Source organism: Pholcus phalangioides, unplaced genomic scaffold (assembly GCF_987345545.1).
Source record: "Pholcus phalangioides strain wild (caught in Gottingen) unplaced genomic scaffold, Ppha-v1.0 ptg000011l_1, whole genome shotgun sequence".
Classification (NCBI taxonomy): domain Eukaryota; kingdom Metazoa; phylum Arthropoda; class Arachnida; order Araneae; family Pholcidae; genus Pholcus; species Pholcus phalangioides.
In genome coordinates, this window is record NW_028301604.1 from 36,870,593 (window position 1) to 36,888,108 (window position 17,516).

The 17,516-nt window shown below is 37.4% G+C and overlaps 2 protein-coding genes and 1 long non-coding RNA gene across 3 annotated transcripts; 2 read left to right on the plus strand and 1 right to left on the minus strand.

Moving 5' to 3' along the window:
* Positions 1-695: 695 nt before the first annotated feature.
* On the minus strand, positions 696-3,064 carry LOC149080402 (uncharacterized). The gene is made up of 4 exons (XM_089238652.1): positions 1,647-3,064; positions 1,363-1,541; positions 1,157-1,260; positions 696-1,004 (listed from the first exon to the last, which is right to left on the minus strand). The coding sequence occupies exons 1-4, from the start codon at positions 1,725-1,727 to the stop codon at positions 952-954; spliced, it is 417 nt and encodes a 138-aa protein (XP_089094778.1). The 5' UTR covers positions 1,728-3,064; the 3' UTR covers positions 696-951.
* On the plus strand, positions 2,618-3,138 carry LOC149080403 (uncharacterized). Its single transcript, XR_016193505.1, has 3 exons — positions 2,618-2,709; positions 2,794-2,916; positions 3,056-3,138. It is a non-coding gene; the product is annotated as an uncharacterized LOC149080403 (long non-coding RNA).
* A 112-nt stretch (positions 3,139-3,250) lies between these two features.
* LOC149080404 (uncharacterized) lies at positions 3,251-4,656 on the plus strand. Its single transcript, XM_089238736.1, has 6 exons — positions 3,251-3,262; positions 3,318-3,514; positions 3,626-3,725; positions 3,831-4,009; positions 4,112-4,215; positions 4,367-4,656. The coding sequence occupies exons 1-6, from the start codon at positions 3,251-3,253 to the stop codon at positions 4,654-4,656; spliced, it is 882 nt and encodes a 293-aa protein (XP_089094862.1).
* Positions 4,657-17,516: the final 12,860 nt, after the last annotated feature.

The following is a 17,516-nucleotide window of genomic DNA, read 5'->3' on the forward strand; positions in this document are numbered from 1 at the left end:
TGAATGATTTATCGTTGTAGGACTGTTGCTCTCTGTGGCGAGACTTTTTAACGGGGAGATCGGCTCGCATTTGCGCCTTGAAGTTGGAAACCACAGAAAACCAACTTCAGCCGACCACCACTGTGGGGTTCGAACCCAGATCCTCGCATCGCGAGTCCGTCACTATAACCACTCGACCACCACAGTGGCACAATATATATCTCAGTTTTAATGACGTAATCACGTTACTTTATGAATGCATTATAAACGAGTTTTAAGGTATGCTCATGTAAGTAGTATACGGGGCGCTTTGCCGTAATTTTTCGGCACGCTCGCTAGTGGTGGACCTTCCGTCCCATATCACTCTTGCCAGCTCCCTCCTCTTCGTGGGGGGAATTTTCTTTGTGATGATAATACTGCTTTATTTTACTTCCGTTCATGATGCTAATTAACCATTAGTGTATAAAGTATGCAGCTTCACTCTGGGCTTTCTATGAGAGCTCAGATAAGAGCCTTTTATAAACTAATATTTACAAGTTATTTATGAAATGATCCAAAACCCGTCACTTCCGGGGCCCTCCGTCTCAGTGCGATGACGTTATTTTTTCCCTCTTCCGATGTCGAATGTAAGAGATTTAACTACCAAAATAAGAGAATACACACACAGAAAACACACGTACACAAGGTTTCATTATCAGCGTTTTTTTTATTGTTTCAGATAACAATATACATATTAGTAGCCGTAGGGTAGCGTCGAGAAATCAGGCAGAAGAACCCTCTTGTCGTATACAAGGCCGTACTTTTTCTCCTCCACTCTGCTTATGACCCGTCTTCTTTTCACCTCTTTCGTGATTTTATATTCGTCTCGAACGATAACCTTCGTGGTGAAATCCATGGGCTGGACTAGAACTTTCATTGAGTCGTAGTTGAGGACTTCTGAATTCTTGACGTTGAGCGTGAACCCCCCGAATTTTACAGAATGTCTTTCCATCCGACCTTCCTATATGCGTAGTTTTTGGCTCCACCTGTTGTAATAAAATTAATAAGACTTCATTTAAATTTGGAAAAAAAAAAAAAAAAAAAAGAGTTTTTTTTGACTGAAAAAAAATGCTTTTGTTGATAAATAATAATTAATAAATTGACAAATAATAAGAATAAATTGAAAGATTAGTATTACCTGATACAAATTCGGTAATCGTATGACCATCAAGTTCGTCCGTAAATTGACCCAAGAAATCTCCCAACGGTGGATCATTGGTCCCGTTGCTAGCATAGATGATTCTGAAATTAAAGAAAAAAAAATCATAAAAAACTATAACTAAAAATTAAAAATATATATATGTGTGTGTATCATCATATATTTGCAACATGATAGAAACTTACGAGTCCGTGTCAAAATAGAGCAAGGCATCGCCTAGCTCAGAGTACAATTTTGAGCGGGCCCATGTTGTCGTGAAGGCAGCCAGAAAAACGTTGGTCCGGTGAGTCTGTGGTATGAAATCCGTTTTGTAGTGCCACTCTATTGCAGCTATGTTTTCACTGGGGAGATACAAATCCTTGACCTGAAAAATAAATAGTTTGATCGTAGATGATTTGAATTTGATGAAATCAAATGTATGTTAAAAAAAATTTTTATTTTATGAAGAATAGTATCACATAACATTTACCTCTATTGCAGTATCGTTCATCATCTTGTAGAAATCGGAAGATTTTGTCACGTACGACAGCTGTGTGTTGTTCTCTTGCATACCCCAGCGACCCCAGAAGCTGAAAAAAAAAAGTGATCATTGAGTATATATGAACGTTTAGTATATACGACCATTAAAAATAATGGATCAAAATCACTAAAAATCACTAATAGATGGTTTTGAAAATTTTTTTTTGTTTTTTTTCAGCCATGACATTTCACTTATTTTGTTATTTTCCTACGCTATAATGTATTCCCTGAATTTTTAGGTATGACGTTGATATTCTTCGACGATGCTGCTTGCAGTTTCGTGAGGAGTTCCTGGAATTAACGGGTGTCGACCCATTCCAATACCTCACCATAGCCTCAGCCTGTATGGCAACGTATAGGTCGAAATACATTGACGAAGGGTCAATTAGGATGGGGCCCATTAATGGTTACGTCAACAATACCAATAGCAGCCGCCTAAGTAATGAATGGCTGTCATACCTACGACTGAACATCCACCATTCCAGAAACAGTACGGGCGAGAAGCGCATTCTCGGACTCAGCGTGGACGGGTTTTGTGAGGACACAAACACCGTGTTTCTGTTTCATGGTAAGCGTAATCGATTATTATTATTTCTGAATTAATTTTATTACTTTTATGCTCCGTATTTCAAAAAAAAATGTCACTAATTTATTTTCATGGTTTTTTCAGGATGCTATTGGCATGGTTGTCCGCAGTGCTTTGAGAAAGTTATGGTGAACCCCAACACCCAGAGTTACATGTGGGAACTCCACAAGACCACCTTAGAGCAAGAACAAAAGATCCGTCGAGGAGGTTACAGGCTTGAAGTCATGTGGGAGCATGACTTCAACGCACTGAAGAAAACGGACGTGGGTCTGAGAAATTTCTTGGTGGATTTCCACTATGTCGACAGGCTAGAATCTAGAGACGCATTCTATGGTGGAAGAACCAATGCAACCAAGCTCTTCTATCAAGGCACCGCAAAAAACATTGACTTCACGTCTTTGTACCCGTGGGTCAACAAATACTGCAAGTGAGTACTTTAAAATTATTTATTTAAAAATTGTAATGTATTGCGTAAGAAATGTTTATCATCGATTGCATTTTTTCATTTCAGATATCCGGTTGGACATCCCAAAGTCATCACCGAAAACTTTGGAGAGCTGAAATCATATTTTGGCTTTATCAAGTGCAAAGTTCTACCACCAAGGGGCTTATATCTACCCGTTCTCTCATACAGGTATTATTATTATTTATTTTTTTTATAACGTGTGATCTCTTCACTTATTCCCAATCTAACATCTTTTTTCATAAAATTTTTTCTTATTATTCGTTTTTTCCGTCAATATAATAGATACTAATACATTTCATTTTTATAGATCCGGTGGAAAATTGACTTTTCCCCTGTGTCGTTCGTGTGTTGAAAACGCTCGAGACAATGCCACCATAGTGACGAGGAAAGGTGCATTATAGGGACGTGGGTTACTGAAGAACTCAAGAAGGCCGTTGAGAAAGGTTATGTGGTGAAAAAGATATACGAGGTATTTTTTTTTTCTAACCCATAATTATTTTTAATGTTTATTTTTGTTTTCTAATTAGGATTGTTTTTTCTAGATCTATCATTTCGACCAATCTCGAGAGGGTCTTTTTGCTCCGTACATCAATGCTTTCCTCAAGATCAAACAAGAATCCTCTGGATGGCCATCAAACTGCGTCACGAATGAGGAGAAAAACTCATACGTGAAGCAGTATGACCAGGTTGAAGGAATCCAGTTGGAGCCAGGAAACATTCATATTAACCCCGGACGTCGTCAAGAGGCGAAATTGTGTCTGAATAGGTAAAAAAAAAAAAAAATTTCAAAACCATCTATAGTGATTTATCCATTATTTTTAATAGTCGTATATACTAAACGTTCATATATACTCAATGATCACTTTTTTTTTTTCAGCTTCTGGGGTCGCTGGGGTATGCAAGAGAACAACACACAGCTGTCGTACGTGACAAAATCTTCCGATTTATACAAGATGATGAACGATACTGCAATAGAGGTAAATGTTATGTGATACTATTCTTCATAAAATAAAAATTTTTTTTAACATACATTTGATTTCATCAAATTCAAATCATCTACGATCAAACTATTTATTTTTCAGGTCAAGGATTTTTATCTCCCCAGTGAAAACATAGCTGCAATAGAGTGGCACTACAAAACGGATTTCATACCACAGACTCACCGGACCAACGTTTTTCTGGCTGCCTTCACGACAACATGGGCCCGCTCAAAATTGTACTCTGAGCTAGGCGATGCCTTGCTCTATTTTGACACGGACTCGTAAGTTTCTATCATGTTGCAAATATATGATGATACACACACATATATATATTTTTAATTTTTAGTTATAGTTTTTTATGATTTTTTTTTCTTTAATTTCAGAATCATCTATGCTAGCAACGGGACCAATGATCCACCGTTGGGAGATTTCTTGGGTCAATTTACGGACGAACTTGATGGTCATACGATTACCGAATTTGTATCAGGTAATACTAATCTTTCAATTTATTCTTATTATTTGTCAATTTATTAATTATTATTTATCAACAAAAGCATTTTTTTTTCAGTCAAAAAAATCTCTTTTTTTTTTTTTTTTTTCCAAATTTAAATGAAGTCTTTTTAATTTTATTACAACAGGTGGAGCCAAAAACTACGCATATAGGAGGTCGGATGGAAAGACATTCTGTAAAATTCGGGGGTTCACGCTCAACTTCAAGAATTCAGAAGTCCTCAACTACGACTCAATGAAAGTTCTAGTCCAGCCCATGGATTTCACCACGAAGGTTATCGTTCGAGACGAATATAAAATCACGAAAGAGGTGAAAAGAAGACGGGTCATAAGCAGAGTGGAGGAGAAAAAGTACGGCCTTGTATACGACAAGAGGGTTCTTCTGCCTGATTTCTCGACGCTACCCTACGGCTACTAATATGTATATTGTTATCTGAAACAATAAAAAAAACGCTGATAATGAAACCTTGTGTACGTGTGTTTTTTGTGTGTGTATTCTCTTATTTTGGTAGTTAAATCTCTTACATTCGACATCGGAAGAGGGAAAAAATAACATCATCGCACTGAGACGGAGGGACCCCGGAAGTGACGGGTTTTGGATCATTTCATAAATAACTTGTAAATATTAGTTTATAAAAGGCTCTTATCTGAGCTCTCATAGAAAGCCCAGAGTGAAGCTGCATACTTTATACACTAATGGTTAATTAGCATCATGAACGGAAGTAAAATAAAGCAGTTTTATCATCACAAAGAAAATTCCCCCCACGAAGAGGAGGGAGGGGGCAAGAGTGATATGGGACGATACTGTCAACGCACAGATACAACTGCAACCGCTGAGCGCGGTTTTTTCAACCGAGAAAATCAACATTTTTTTGGACGGTTGGGGTAACCGGAAAGCTGCCATCATGTATTGCGAAGGTTTGAACACCCTGATGACGGTTCGGCTGGACTCGCGGTTGCTGTCTTCCATTGTCTATTAAGTGGTTTGACAAGGAGGGTGATGGGATTTCCGATGCACTGGACAAAGGAATTGATCTTCTTTTCAGGTTGCCATAAAAAATGAGGGGAGAAGACAAATTCGAGGAACTGTATGGTGAAGTTCTATTCGACAGAAGCTAATTCTTTGTTTGGCGCTTTTGCACTGATAAGAATAAAAAAAACCAATGAAGAAAAAACTAAATTTTTCTAACTAGTGAAATTTTTTTGCTTTCCTATATGAGCATACATTAAAACTCGGTTATAATGACACTCATAAACTAACGTGATTACGCTAAAACCGCGATGTATATTTTAGAACACTTGAATGAAATGCATTGGATCCCGTTTATAACGTTCTAGCAAAAAACCAATTAGTACCTCACCAAAAAAGTAAAAAATTGCCAGGAGGCCGAACCATTTCTAATAGATTCATAAAAAATTATCAGAAATAAAAATAATTAGACATCTGAAGGAATAAATTTTTATATTTGTAAATTTTCCATATCAAACTTTTGAAACATTTATTAAAAGCTTAAGTATGAACCGGGGAGGAAATATGTCCCTAAGAGCTGCATTGCGTGTGTTTTGCTTTCATTATTCTGTTTTTTTGGTATTTATTTTTGTACCGTATATGAATGTGGCTGTCTATCTGTTGTTTTTGCAATTAAAAAAAAAACATCTAGGCCAGCGGTTCACAACCGGCGCTCCGTGTGAACTCCCAAGGGATCCGCGGCCCTCGAGGAAAATAAAAAAAGAACCAGTAAATTTGAAAAAAATAATTATTAATATTTTTGAATAAAAATAAATCAGTAACTTCGATGAATAAATAAAAAATAGGCCTGCGGGGCTGCGTCATAGAAATTATATACTGGAAAGGGCTCTGTGGGTCAAAAAACATTGAGACCCGCTGATCTAGACAAAACGTTGTATGCGGATAATATCGAAGAGTGCACTAAGACAATTTTCACACCTACAGTGTCTGGCTCGGCGTTCGGGGCATCAGTCAGTGCCGTCTTAACGCATGAGCCCACCCGAGCACGGCCCGGGTGCCTCAAGAGAAGAGGGGCCTCCCAAAAATGAGATCCGATTGAAATTTTCAAGGATTTACCATGTAGGGCCTCCTAAAAACCCCTTGGCCCGGGGGGCCCCCATAATACTTTCAAGACGATCCTGGCACTAGTCCCACCTGCTCCTCTCTAGTTGCGGCCCTGATGCCGTATGTACAGGGTGTTAAGCGGGCCGGGGTAGCAAGTTCAGAGGGGCGGCAAATTTGAGTAATTCTTTACAATAGAGATTTTTCTTCAATTTCTTCAATAAATTTCAGTCACGTATATCGGAATAAAGTTTATATAACTTTTCGTGAAACGTTGGCTGGTTAAGGGATGAACCCAGTACCTATAAAAGCGTCGTTGTCGCTCATTTCTCCGATTTCTCGCGATTAGGTAAGCAATACAAGCTGTCGTCTCGAAGTCCATACTGGAAATAAAGTAATGCATATGATACACATAACAGGTGTAGAGGAAGGTGGGATCACGACAAAGATCTAAGGATTCAGGTTACCTCTTAATGTCATGCATCGCTTTTTGCCAAAAAGCGTCTTGGCGCAAACATTTAGAGTGTTTTTATGAGGTTTTCTTTTAATCCCATTTTTCAGCCATTCTTGACCTCCACCCCTTGTCAGCTAAAATCAGCAAAACACTGACCCCCTCCCCCCCGTCAGCAGATTACTGTCATATATTTCATATCTTCAGAAAAGTGGGTGGTTGACGACGTAAGCAACCTTCAAACCCCCCTCGCTCCTTTATCTTAAATGTCCGCAAATCCGAAACCCCCTCCCCCCTCGATGCTGAGGTAATACTTGAATTACACCAAATGAACATTTTTGGGAACTAAAAGGTCTAATGAGTATCATAATATTTTTTAAAATTTGATTTTTTACAGTTTTTAAACCATGAAATTTTCAGAAATTTCATTCCGATTTCCTATCTGAATTTTTTTTTCCTGACCATCAAAAGAAATATATTTTTTTTTTAAATAGGAGAAAATAATTTTTTCCTTGTCTTTTTTTTTGGTCATATGGGGTTTCCCAAAATTACAATTGTGATGCTTAATTTCCATTAATTAGAAATTTAATTAATTGGAAATTCACTTTAATTACAAAGAAAAACGTGCAAAATTCATGGCCAATTTTTTTAAACTTCAAAAATATGTTATTTAAATAGTTTTTTAACATATGTTATTTAAATTAATTATGATGATTTCAGTCATCATATATAAAAAAATTTGTTCGATTTGGTCACGAATCGTAAAAGCATGAAAAATGGGTCAACTTGTAGGCTGTCTTTCTTCAACTCTGAATTAATTTCAAACGGCAAATATTGTTACAGAAAATTAAATTCCATTACATGAATATTTTTATTAGTATATACAATAAAACCCCTCCTTTTTGTGAACACGGACAGGACAAAAAAATTAAATCCATGTAAAATGAGTGACCGTTAAAAAGAGGTTTGAAATTCATACTTTTGTATATTATACAACTGTAAATTATTATTTGTCCGTAAAAGAGGGAGTATCCGTTAAGAGGTGGTTTTACTGCAATGCAGCTTATGAGCACGAATTTGCATGCTAACTGGAGCGAAAATAATTTAGCCAATCCCGAGATGTCACGTGGCATTAAAAAACTAAAAAACCCCGGTTGCTAACAGCAGTGTGTGTTTCACGCGAAATTCCACGGTTGCTGATAAGATCAACCGCACCAGCCGAACCGTAGTGTGCCTGCAGCCTAAAACCCGCCGTCAGCGGTACCATCTGTGCGTTGAAGGAATAAAACTATAGATGATGCCTTCCCCCCAACCACAACCGCGCCGCAGTCAGATCCCGGCCTAAGGCTAAGGCTGGGACCTGACTACGGCGAGGTTGCACGCGGTTCAGGTTGGGGGGGGGGGGGGAAAGGCATCATCTATAGTTTTATTCTGTCAACGCACAGATACAACTGCAACCGCTGAGCACGGTTTTTTCAACCGAGAAAATCCACATTTTTTGGGACGGTTGGGGTAACCGGAAAGCTGCCATCATGTATTGCAAAGGTTTGAACACCCTGATGACGGTTCGGCTGGACCTGCGGTTGCTGTCTTCCATTGTCTATTAAGTGGTTTGACAAAAAGGGTGATGGGATTTCGGATGCACTGGAATTGCTCTCCTTCTCAGGTTGCCATAAAAATGAGGGGAAAAGACAAATTCGAAGAACTGTATGGTGAAGTTCTATTCGACAGAAGCTAATTCTTTGTTTGTCGCTTTTGCACTGATAACAATAAAAAAACCAATGAAGAAAAAATTAAATTTTTCTAACTAGTGAAATTTTTTTGCTTTCCTACACGAGCACACATTAAAACTCGGTTGTAATGACATTCATAAACTAACGTGATTACGCTAAAACCGCGATGTATATTTTAGAACACTTGAATGAAATGCATTGGATCCCGATTATAACGTTTTAGCAAAAAACCAATTAGTTACCTCATCCAAAAAAGTACAAATTGCCAGTAGGCCCAACCATTTCTAATAAATTCATAAAAAAATTATCAGAAATTAAAATAGTTAGACATCTGAAGGAATAAATTTTTATATTTGCAAATTTTCCGTATCAAATTTTTGAAACATTTATTAAAAGCCTAAGTATGAACCGGGGAGGAAATATGTTCCTAAGAGCTGCATTGCGTGTGTTTTAATTGGGATCCAATGGTTCCACTAATTGGTTTTTTGCAAACCAATTAGTTACCTCATCCAAAAGAGTACAAATTACCACGGGGCCCAACCATTTATAATAAATTCATGAAAAATTAGAAGTAAAAATAATCAGACATCTGAAGGAATATATTTTTATATTTGCAAATTCCATATCAAACTTTCGAAACATTTGTTAACCGTCTTTTCGGTAAGAGCACTTTTAGACGCTCAAATGTTCCATGTCATTTCTGGGCAGGAGCGTTTTAAGACATCGAAATTTTCCATGTCAATTCTGGGCGAGAGCGCCTTTAGACGCTCGTGAAAGCTAGTTCCTTCCCCCAAAACCCTTTGTGTCGTGATTGACAAGTTGTAACTCCCCTTCTCATTCAGGTGTCCCTTTGGGGCTACTTCACACGAGCAGAAAATTATACTCGAGGAAAGAGTGCGTATTTAATTGTGTCGTTTCAACAAGACCGCCGTGCTTATGTTCAAGTACCGCAGACGACAGGCTATAGACATTCCCAAGCCATAAATACAATAAAATGGCTTCAGTAAAAAAAATATAATGGCTTCGATAGAATGCTGCATACCTCGGCATAATTCACGAGATGTCCAGTTTTGTTAATTGACAACTACAATTGTAAGTTGTTTAATCATTCCAAAAATGGCGGGAAAAGGGTTTTGTACTTGTCTGTTTATTTTTCATTTCATTCATTTTTTCCACACGCATAGGAACTAGTTATTTCCAAGAAATACAAGGGTGAAACACAAATTACACACACACAATTCCCTTCAAGGGGAAATAATTATTTAGAGTAGCTGAAGCCTCCCATATGCCGGGCTTCATTTTCTTCTAGTTTTTCTTTTTCTCACTCAGACATTATCGACGAAATCGTTTTTTTACAGTCATGATCCTACGACAATAATATATGTTAAAGACAACTAAATTATGGAGGGGGGGGGGCAGAAATATAAATTCGGCCAATAATACGATCATTGTAGTGCTCTTAAATTTTTTTTTATCCGACACCAGAGTCAAGACTATTTATGCATTGTGACATTTTAAATTTGGTACAACATATTATATTCACACAAAGACCAATATAAGAAATTCCGAAAGTAAGAAAAATATGTACAAAGGAAAAGGAGGAACAATAGATGGCATACAGCACAAAAAAAGTACAATGGTGCACCGAGTTGGGACTTTACATATAGTTTCATTGATTTCCCCCTCCCCTCAACGGCCCCCCTGACCCCCCCCCCAAATGACGAACCCCGATTTCCGGCCTAATTTACGTGGCAGCAAATGCGATCATTTTCATCAACCAAAAACCACGAACGAAAAGCAAGCGTAATGCAAGTACAACCGGTAGTTGGACTCATTTCCACAAACCAATGTCAATTTTAAAATAAATTAATAATAATTAATTTTTATGAGTATTTTTTGATTACTTATTCTCATTTACTACTTTTGTTTTAAATTGCCCATATGCATGGCCCCCAGGCTGGGATCTTTTACTGGCCCCCCAACCAGACTTTCACGGGGATTCCTTTATGATGAATTTATAACATGAAAAACAAAAAAAATGATTAAAATCACCCCGCGCCCAGGGCTGGAGCCTTGTCAGCCCACCACTTGTGGGGGGCCATGCCCATATGTTTATGAGATTGAAATCCAGGAAAATTTCTGGGATCCGATCACATTGATTCTATATTTTTCGGGATTGGGAGAAAAACCCAGGAAACGTTAACCTGAGAATTTTTGTCAAGGAGGGGTGTATTCATCAACCTTTTTTTTCTTCTGAGGAGAGAGGGTTAATTTCTACTCAAAACAAAAACGCCTCAGAGAAGGAGGAGGGTTAAACCCCTCCCCCCTTTCATATGCCAGTGTCCTGCGTACAATATTTCACATCAAAACATCGTACATCGAAACGTTCTGTGCAGGGCCGCAACTAAGGGATTGGTCACCCGGGGCAAGCGCGCATTTTGACGCCCCCTTGAAATGTTCAAGGACAGGTTTCAGAATGAAATTTGTGCTCCCTCTGGTGCAGCGCCCGAGGCACAAGACCCGCCTGCTCCCCCCTAGTTGCGGCCCTGGTTCTGTGAATTCAGATTTTAAACAAACAACTAAACTTCTTCGATAGTGCAGAAAGGTTTATTTACAGGGGGCCGTATAAAATTAATACGTGTCTGCTGAGGGACTTGGTCAGTGAGTGACAAAAAGAGTGACCTATTGAGTTTGCGAGCATGTGAGTGACCATCAGAGTGACCTTAGTGAGCAAACAGATCAGTGAGTAACCAAAAAAGAAAGACCTAGAGAGTTTGTGAGCATGTGAGTAACCAAAGGGGCAGTGATCTAGAGCAGCGGTTCTCAACATTTTTTGACTCGTGGAGCCCTTTCAACTAAAACATTCTATGGCGGAGCCCCGTAGGCCAATTTTTTAATTATTCATCAAAGTTACTGATTTATTTTTACTATTTAAAAATATTTATAATTATTTTTTCAAAGTTTACTTGTTTTTTTTATTTTCCTCGAGCGGCCGCGGAGCCCCTGGAGAGTGCACAAGGAGCCCAAGGGCTCCGTGGAGCACCGGTTGAGAACAGCTGATCTAGAGTATGAAGAAGGTTGGTGTGTGGCCAAAAGATCGAATAGTGAAGTGTGCAGGCAGTGAGTAACAAAAAAGAAAAACCCAGAGCAGCGGTTCTCAACCTTTTTTAATCGTGGAGATAAACAGGCATCTTAAGCTTTATCAAAAAATTTTCTGATTTATTTTAATTTTCTCAATTGGCCGCGGAGTCCCAGTTGAGAACCGCTTACCTAGAGAGTGTTTGAGCATGGTAGTGATTGAAAAAGCGAGGGAGCTGGTCAGTGAGTTACCAAAAGGGGGATCTAAAGAGTGAGGGACGATGTTGCGGAGCAACCGAAATAACGATTTAGAGCAGTGGTTTTCAACCTTTAGAATCTCACCCGGTTGATTCTTTATTTATTTATTTGTTTGAGTGGAAGGCCCGGAAATAGGTAGCGAGTCAAAATCGGACGGGACATATGCGGACAACATGGAAATAGGGTCAAAATCGGACAAATTTTGCCGCGCCCTCCATGTTGGCGCTGTATCTCCCATTTGTTTCTCCAACTTGTTAAATGGCGACAAAATGGATGCAACAAGAAACCGGGTCAAAATCGGACAAATTTTGCCTTAAAATGTTGGCGGTTTATCCCTAATTTTTCCACCAAGCTGCTAAGTGGCGATTTTCTCTTTGATGGACATTATAAAGACATGCGGAGAAACTTTTGATGAAATTTGAACAATGAAAGACGTGAGTCGTCTACCAGTCGCCAGAACAAGTTAAAAAAAAACCCGTCCTCTTTGAACCACTGACAAGTGATGGATTGCTACACGTAAAAAAAAAACGCCGACATAACCAACACTATAATAATATATAGCTTCAGTAGAACTATTGTCATTATTATTACCGGGCTCGGCGCGGAGGTGATCGTAAGTCCTTATCCCGAGGGATTTCTATCCTAGGAAGGGTCTCTACAACTAATCTCGCCTGAGTATTATTAGCACAGTGCATGGACTACGGCATTGTCAAACCAAAGGAAGTTGATTGTTTCATAAGAGGGAAAATTAGTAAAATCATACATAAATTAATGAGCACTTATACGATCATATACATAAACGATATTGATTGATCGTACATGCAAGATATATCGTGGGAAAAGAAAAATAACTACATCAACTGAACTAAATTTAATCAATAAAAATCACGGCAACTCACAGATGTCACACGTGGATAGAAATATGATAATATAGAAAACATGTGAACTAGTTCGACAGAAACATTAAAAAAAGATTTTATTCTAATGAAGTGATCTAAAACTATGCACAAACACACTTATTCCGATTACAGTCAATCCCGTTTTTAACGTTCCCGCTTAGTACGACTTATTTCTGCAGTCTCAACTCTAAGTACAGTGGATCCCGCTTATAACATTTTTCAAAAAACCTGTCACAAAAACATTGTAGCGGGGAAATGCTTTAAATGGAAAATCTTAGAGTGAATTAGTGAGTTGGAAACACCAGAATAAGTCGTACTAAGCGGGAAAACTATATAAGCAGGATCGACTGTAATTCCCATTAAGATTTCCCATTTAAAGCGGTTCTCGTTTACAACGTTTTCCATGACAGTTTTTTGGAAAACGTTATAAGCGGGATCCACTACATTATTTAATATTTATGCATTTGCATATAATAAGTAGTCTATTAAAAAATCTTTAAGTTGAGCTTAATGAATCGAAATGATAGATATCAAGTAGATACATGCGATCTTCATGCTTAATTGATTCAGAATTGAAATTCTATTAGTGTCTTATTAAGGATGGGACGAATAGTGATTTGAGCGAATAACCGAATACTCGGCGGCCGAATATGTATTTTCTTAAAATTCAACACAATCATAAATAAAATTGGTGTTTTTAATTGAAAATAAAATTATTTGTAATTTCAAATGATTGACATTGAATTTTAGTTATACTATACGTCCCACGTTTAAATAAACTTACCCGTTTTGTGGTCCAGGATTTTTTTATTGTTCTTGATTATGCTTGATAACTTGATTCATATTGCAGCTCTTATTGATGAACCATCATTAGTTACACTTGTCCGAAAATGGGTAAAGAGCACGAATAACTACATTTACTAAGAAATTTATTTCAAATGCTCCAGAGGAGTATGGACCGGAGGAGGAGGCCAGACACCCTTTGCTTATATTCAATCGTTCGAGAAAAATTACTTGTGTCACTGGTCGAAAATCTGGGGTGAATGGCACCGAGATTACCTCAAATTACCAAGGACTAAGATCAGGAGTTTCGGAAGTGTTTCGAACCAGTAGGTACTCATCTTTGTTTTAAACAAATAAATTTGCTTTCTGATCGATTCTGCAGGTGTCGGATGCATGCCAAAAATTACCATGGGTGCTTAGAACCCACAGCACTAACTCGGATTACCGAAAAACGATAGAAAACGACTCTCGACAGGGGGGGCTTCATTGATTTAAAGGTAAATATAATAAAAAATGTTAAGAAAATACTACGTTTATCCTGGGTCACAAAGCTGGAGCCCCACCCGCGTTCTACTTGTGTAGCGGCATTTGAAACATGAACAGTTAACGGCCATAAGGAACTTACTTCCATTTGATGACATACTGTATAATAATTACATTAAAACAACAATTTTTTAGTTTCTCTTCTTTGGACCTGCCTATTCAGACACAATCTCCCCTGCTTTGTTATTAATTCAATTACATAATTCGTTACAGATTAGGACTGCGAAGACCCATGACATTTTTATAAGGGAGACTGACATAGTTTGCAGATATATGAATGCTATAGTTTTTGTTTGATTGCACAGTAAATTAACTATAAAGATGCTTGTGAAAAATTTTAGCTAATCATTATACGTACACCGAAGACCCCAGTTCAGGAGAAGACTTCTTCTGTCCCAGTCTACTTCAAACGGGAACTGTAAGTACATTGTGTGTGCAGTGAATTCCATTCAGTAGTGTACGGAAGATTTTCTCATGAGTGCGGGGGGGGGGGGGGGGTAAACTTTTTCTTCGTCGAAGGAGAATGATAGTTAACCTACTAAATAGGATGGATAGATCTGTTGGTTTTACATGACAATCTCGGTTTTTGTCCAATTCGGATCCCGCTTATAGCGTTTTTGAAAAAAAGTCATAAAGAACTTTGAATAAACTAAAAACGCGCGAATTCCCTCAGAGAGAGACAGCCAGAAAGGGCAGACACAGGGAATGCCTAATTTCGTTAGAAGTGTTAAAATATCCTCTATAACACTGCTCAAAACAAAAAAAAATCGGTTTACAAAAGAAACTTAAACGGTTTTAGGATAAAGGTTTTAGGTTTTAGTGGGCTGCTGATTCCAAAACTGGTGTTGGTTTTGACGAAATGACTCTAGTTTTGAGATAGTACATATTCCCAACATTCCAATGCAATCTGTAATCACTATTTTTTGCGGCAGATTTTTACTTTTGTGTTTTTTCATTTATTTTCGTAACTTATTCTCAATATTATTGCATTCATATCATCATTAAGGAAGCGTAATTTTCATATTTACGGAATAAATGCGATAAAAGTGAAATTAGCCGATGTAGATGAATAAATACGAAAATTTTGATTTTTATAACTTTTCCTCAAAATTTCGAAGATTTACAATTTTAAGCAAAAATAGGTCGTGATTTTGCTGAGCAAAATGCTTTTGAATTCTAACTCGTGAATTAAGAGTTCAGTTGCCTTCAGTTTCTGAGTTCTATCCGAAAATTATGGACGTTATTGACTATTTATAGAAGGACCAAACTATATATCCATTTGTATATATTTGTTTATAATTTGTGTTAATTGCATTTTTAATTGGGTTGCTGTATTTTTGAAATATATGACATCCATATTTTTATGGGCATCTTTTCCTCAGCCACCTGGTTGGGCATTTTGCCTGTTGTGGCGTTGTATTTGTATTTGTATTATTTGTATTCGCGCAAGTTTTGCGCATCAAGATAATTTTCTCATGAACGCAAAAGTCAGAGCCATTTTTTTCGAAAAGACAGAAAAAAGTTTGACAGCAGCAGAAGAGTTTAAATACATTTATTTTTTACACGATATTCGACGCAACAAATTAACCTCTGCAGCATATACAGTGGTTTTATGCTGGGCCTATCTGACGCCGTGACAACACTTACATGAACTTTGCACCCAAATTTTGTACTTTGGAAAGCTTCTCCAAGGTAATATTTTTTGCAACGTTATGGCATTGTATGAAGTCATTGATAAATAGAATCATACTACTTTCAGTAGTCATCTAAAAGACTTCTGTTGATGGCCATGCACATGAAATTCTACTACCTAATTTGCAAAGGCAGTTATTCAAAGTCTTCGTAGTCCCGCTAATAGCAAAAATGCTGACACAGTCAACCTTCGGTTTACGAACGTCTCGGTTTGCGTATAATTCGGTTTACCAACAACAAAAATTGATTCGGTTTACGAACACGCAAGCAAGAAAATATTTGACTAAATTCGAAATGATAATGGAGGTATTGAAGTGTCTACGGCCGCATTTCGATTTTTTCAAATTTTTTCAATTCCTCCGAATTCGACTCCTTTTATCCAGCTCATAGATCAGCATGTCATTTACAATTTTGGGACGGTTTCATCAAAGAAATTTTTGAAGCACGTTTTGCAATAACCTCTGACACATATATAATTACTACTATCTATTTCTAGAAACATCATTTTAATGTCCCACATTGCTCATAGAACTTATTGATGAAGTTTGGCAGCAAGTGACTTATAAAACCATGAATTCGGTTTGGAACGCATTGTAGCCAGATTGCTTTGCAGGCAGAAATTTCGAGAGCTTTGACACTGAGATTAATAGGTGAAATTAATCAGACAAGACATGGGTACAGCTCTGCCCATGTATAGCATATATGCCCGTTTTCTCGAAAAGTCTGGATTTTCTCTGGAAAAAAGTTGTTTTAGTGTCAGTATGATTATTTCAATAGGTTTCGAGTTATTCACTTGAGCGTGAAAAAGTGTAAAAATTGACACTGTAGGAATCTTCGGGGTCTTAGAAACGAATGAATCTATTTTTACATTAATTCCTATGGGCAAATGTGTTTCGGTTTGCCAACCTACCTCAGGAACGAATTAATTTCGTAAACCGAGGGTCGACTGTATTATGTACCTACAACGCCGTTACTACTCGCAGAGGGAAGTACTATTGAAGGAGATATGGAGAGACTACTGAAATATTAGCTTTTAATTAAGTACTTTATTACTTCGTTTCAAAATGAAACCTGAAGGAAAAATGTATCGTTAGTTTTGTTCATTTTTGCGAATAAATGCAAAATCTCCGATTTAGAAAATTTTATTTTTGCGAAATTTCGAAATTTTATGCGCAAAATTTACGTATATCACATCAGACATTCGTTATTTGTCATGATCTTGAGCTGATGAACCTCTTACTGGGACAACAAAGAAAATATTTTTAGAGAGCCAGCGGTTCATAGACAAAAAAATGCATCTCCTAACACTTCATAAAACTCTGCTTAGTGAAGCAATTCGATAAAGCTGCTGAATAAATAAAGTGGCGAGTGCTTCCAATTAATTTGTAAAACATTTCCTGGACTGAACAATGAAAAGCTGTGAGCAGAGATTTTTGATGGTTCTCAAATTCATAAATTTCTTAAAGATTCAAAATTTTCAGCATTTTTGACGGATATTAATCAATATCCGTCCAATCCGGTCGATCTTCAGTTTGATCATGTTTCGTATCGGTTGTTGAAAATTTTTTGACAAAGCAGAGAACGATGAAGAATTGCAGTAAAATACGATTAATTTGTAATTTGAATTTAAAAATTTTCAAACGTTTGAAAAATAGACTGTTAATATGAGCACAAAGGCGCATTTTCTTCTTAGTTACTTCGTCCAATTTCACAGACAATCTGAGTCATTTTAATGACGAGAGGCGGTTTCATTAAGATATGAAAGTAATG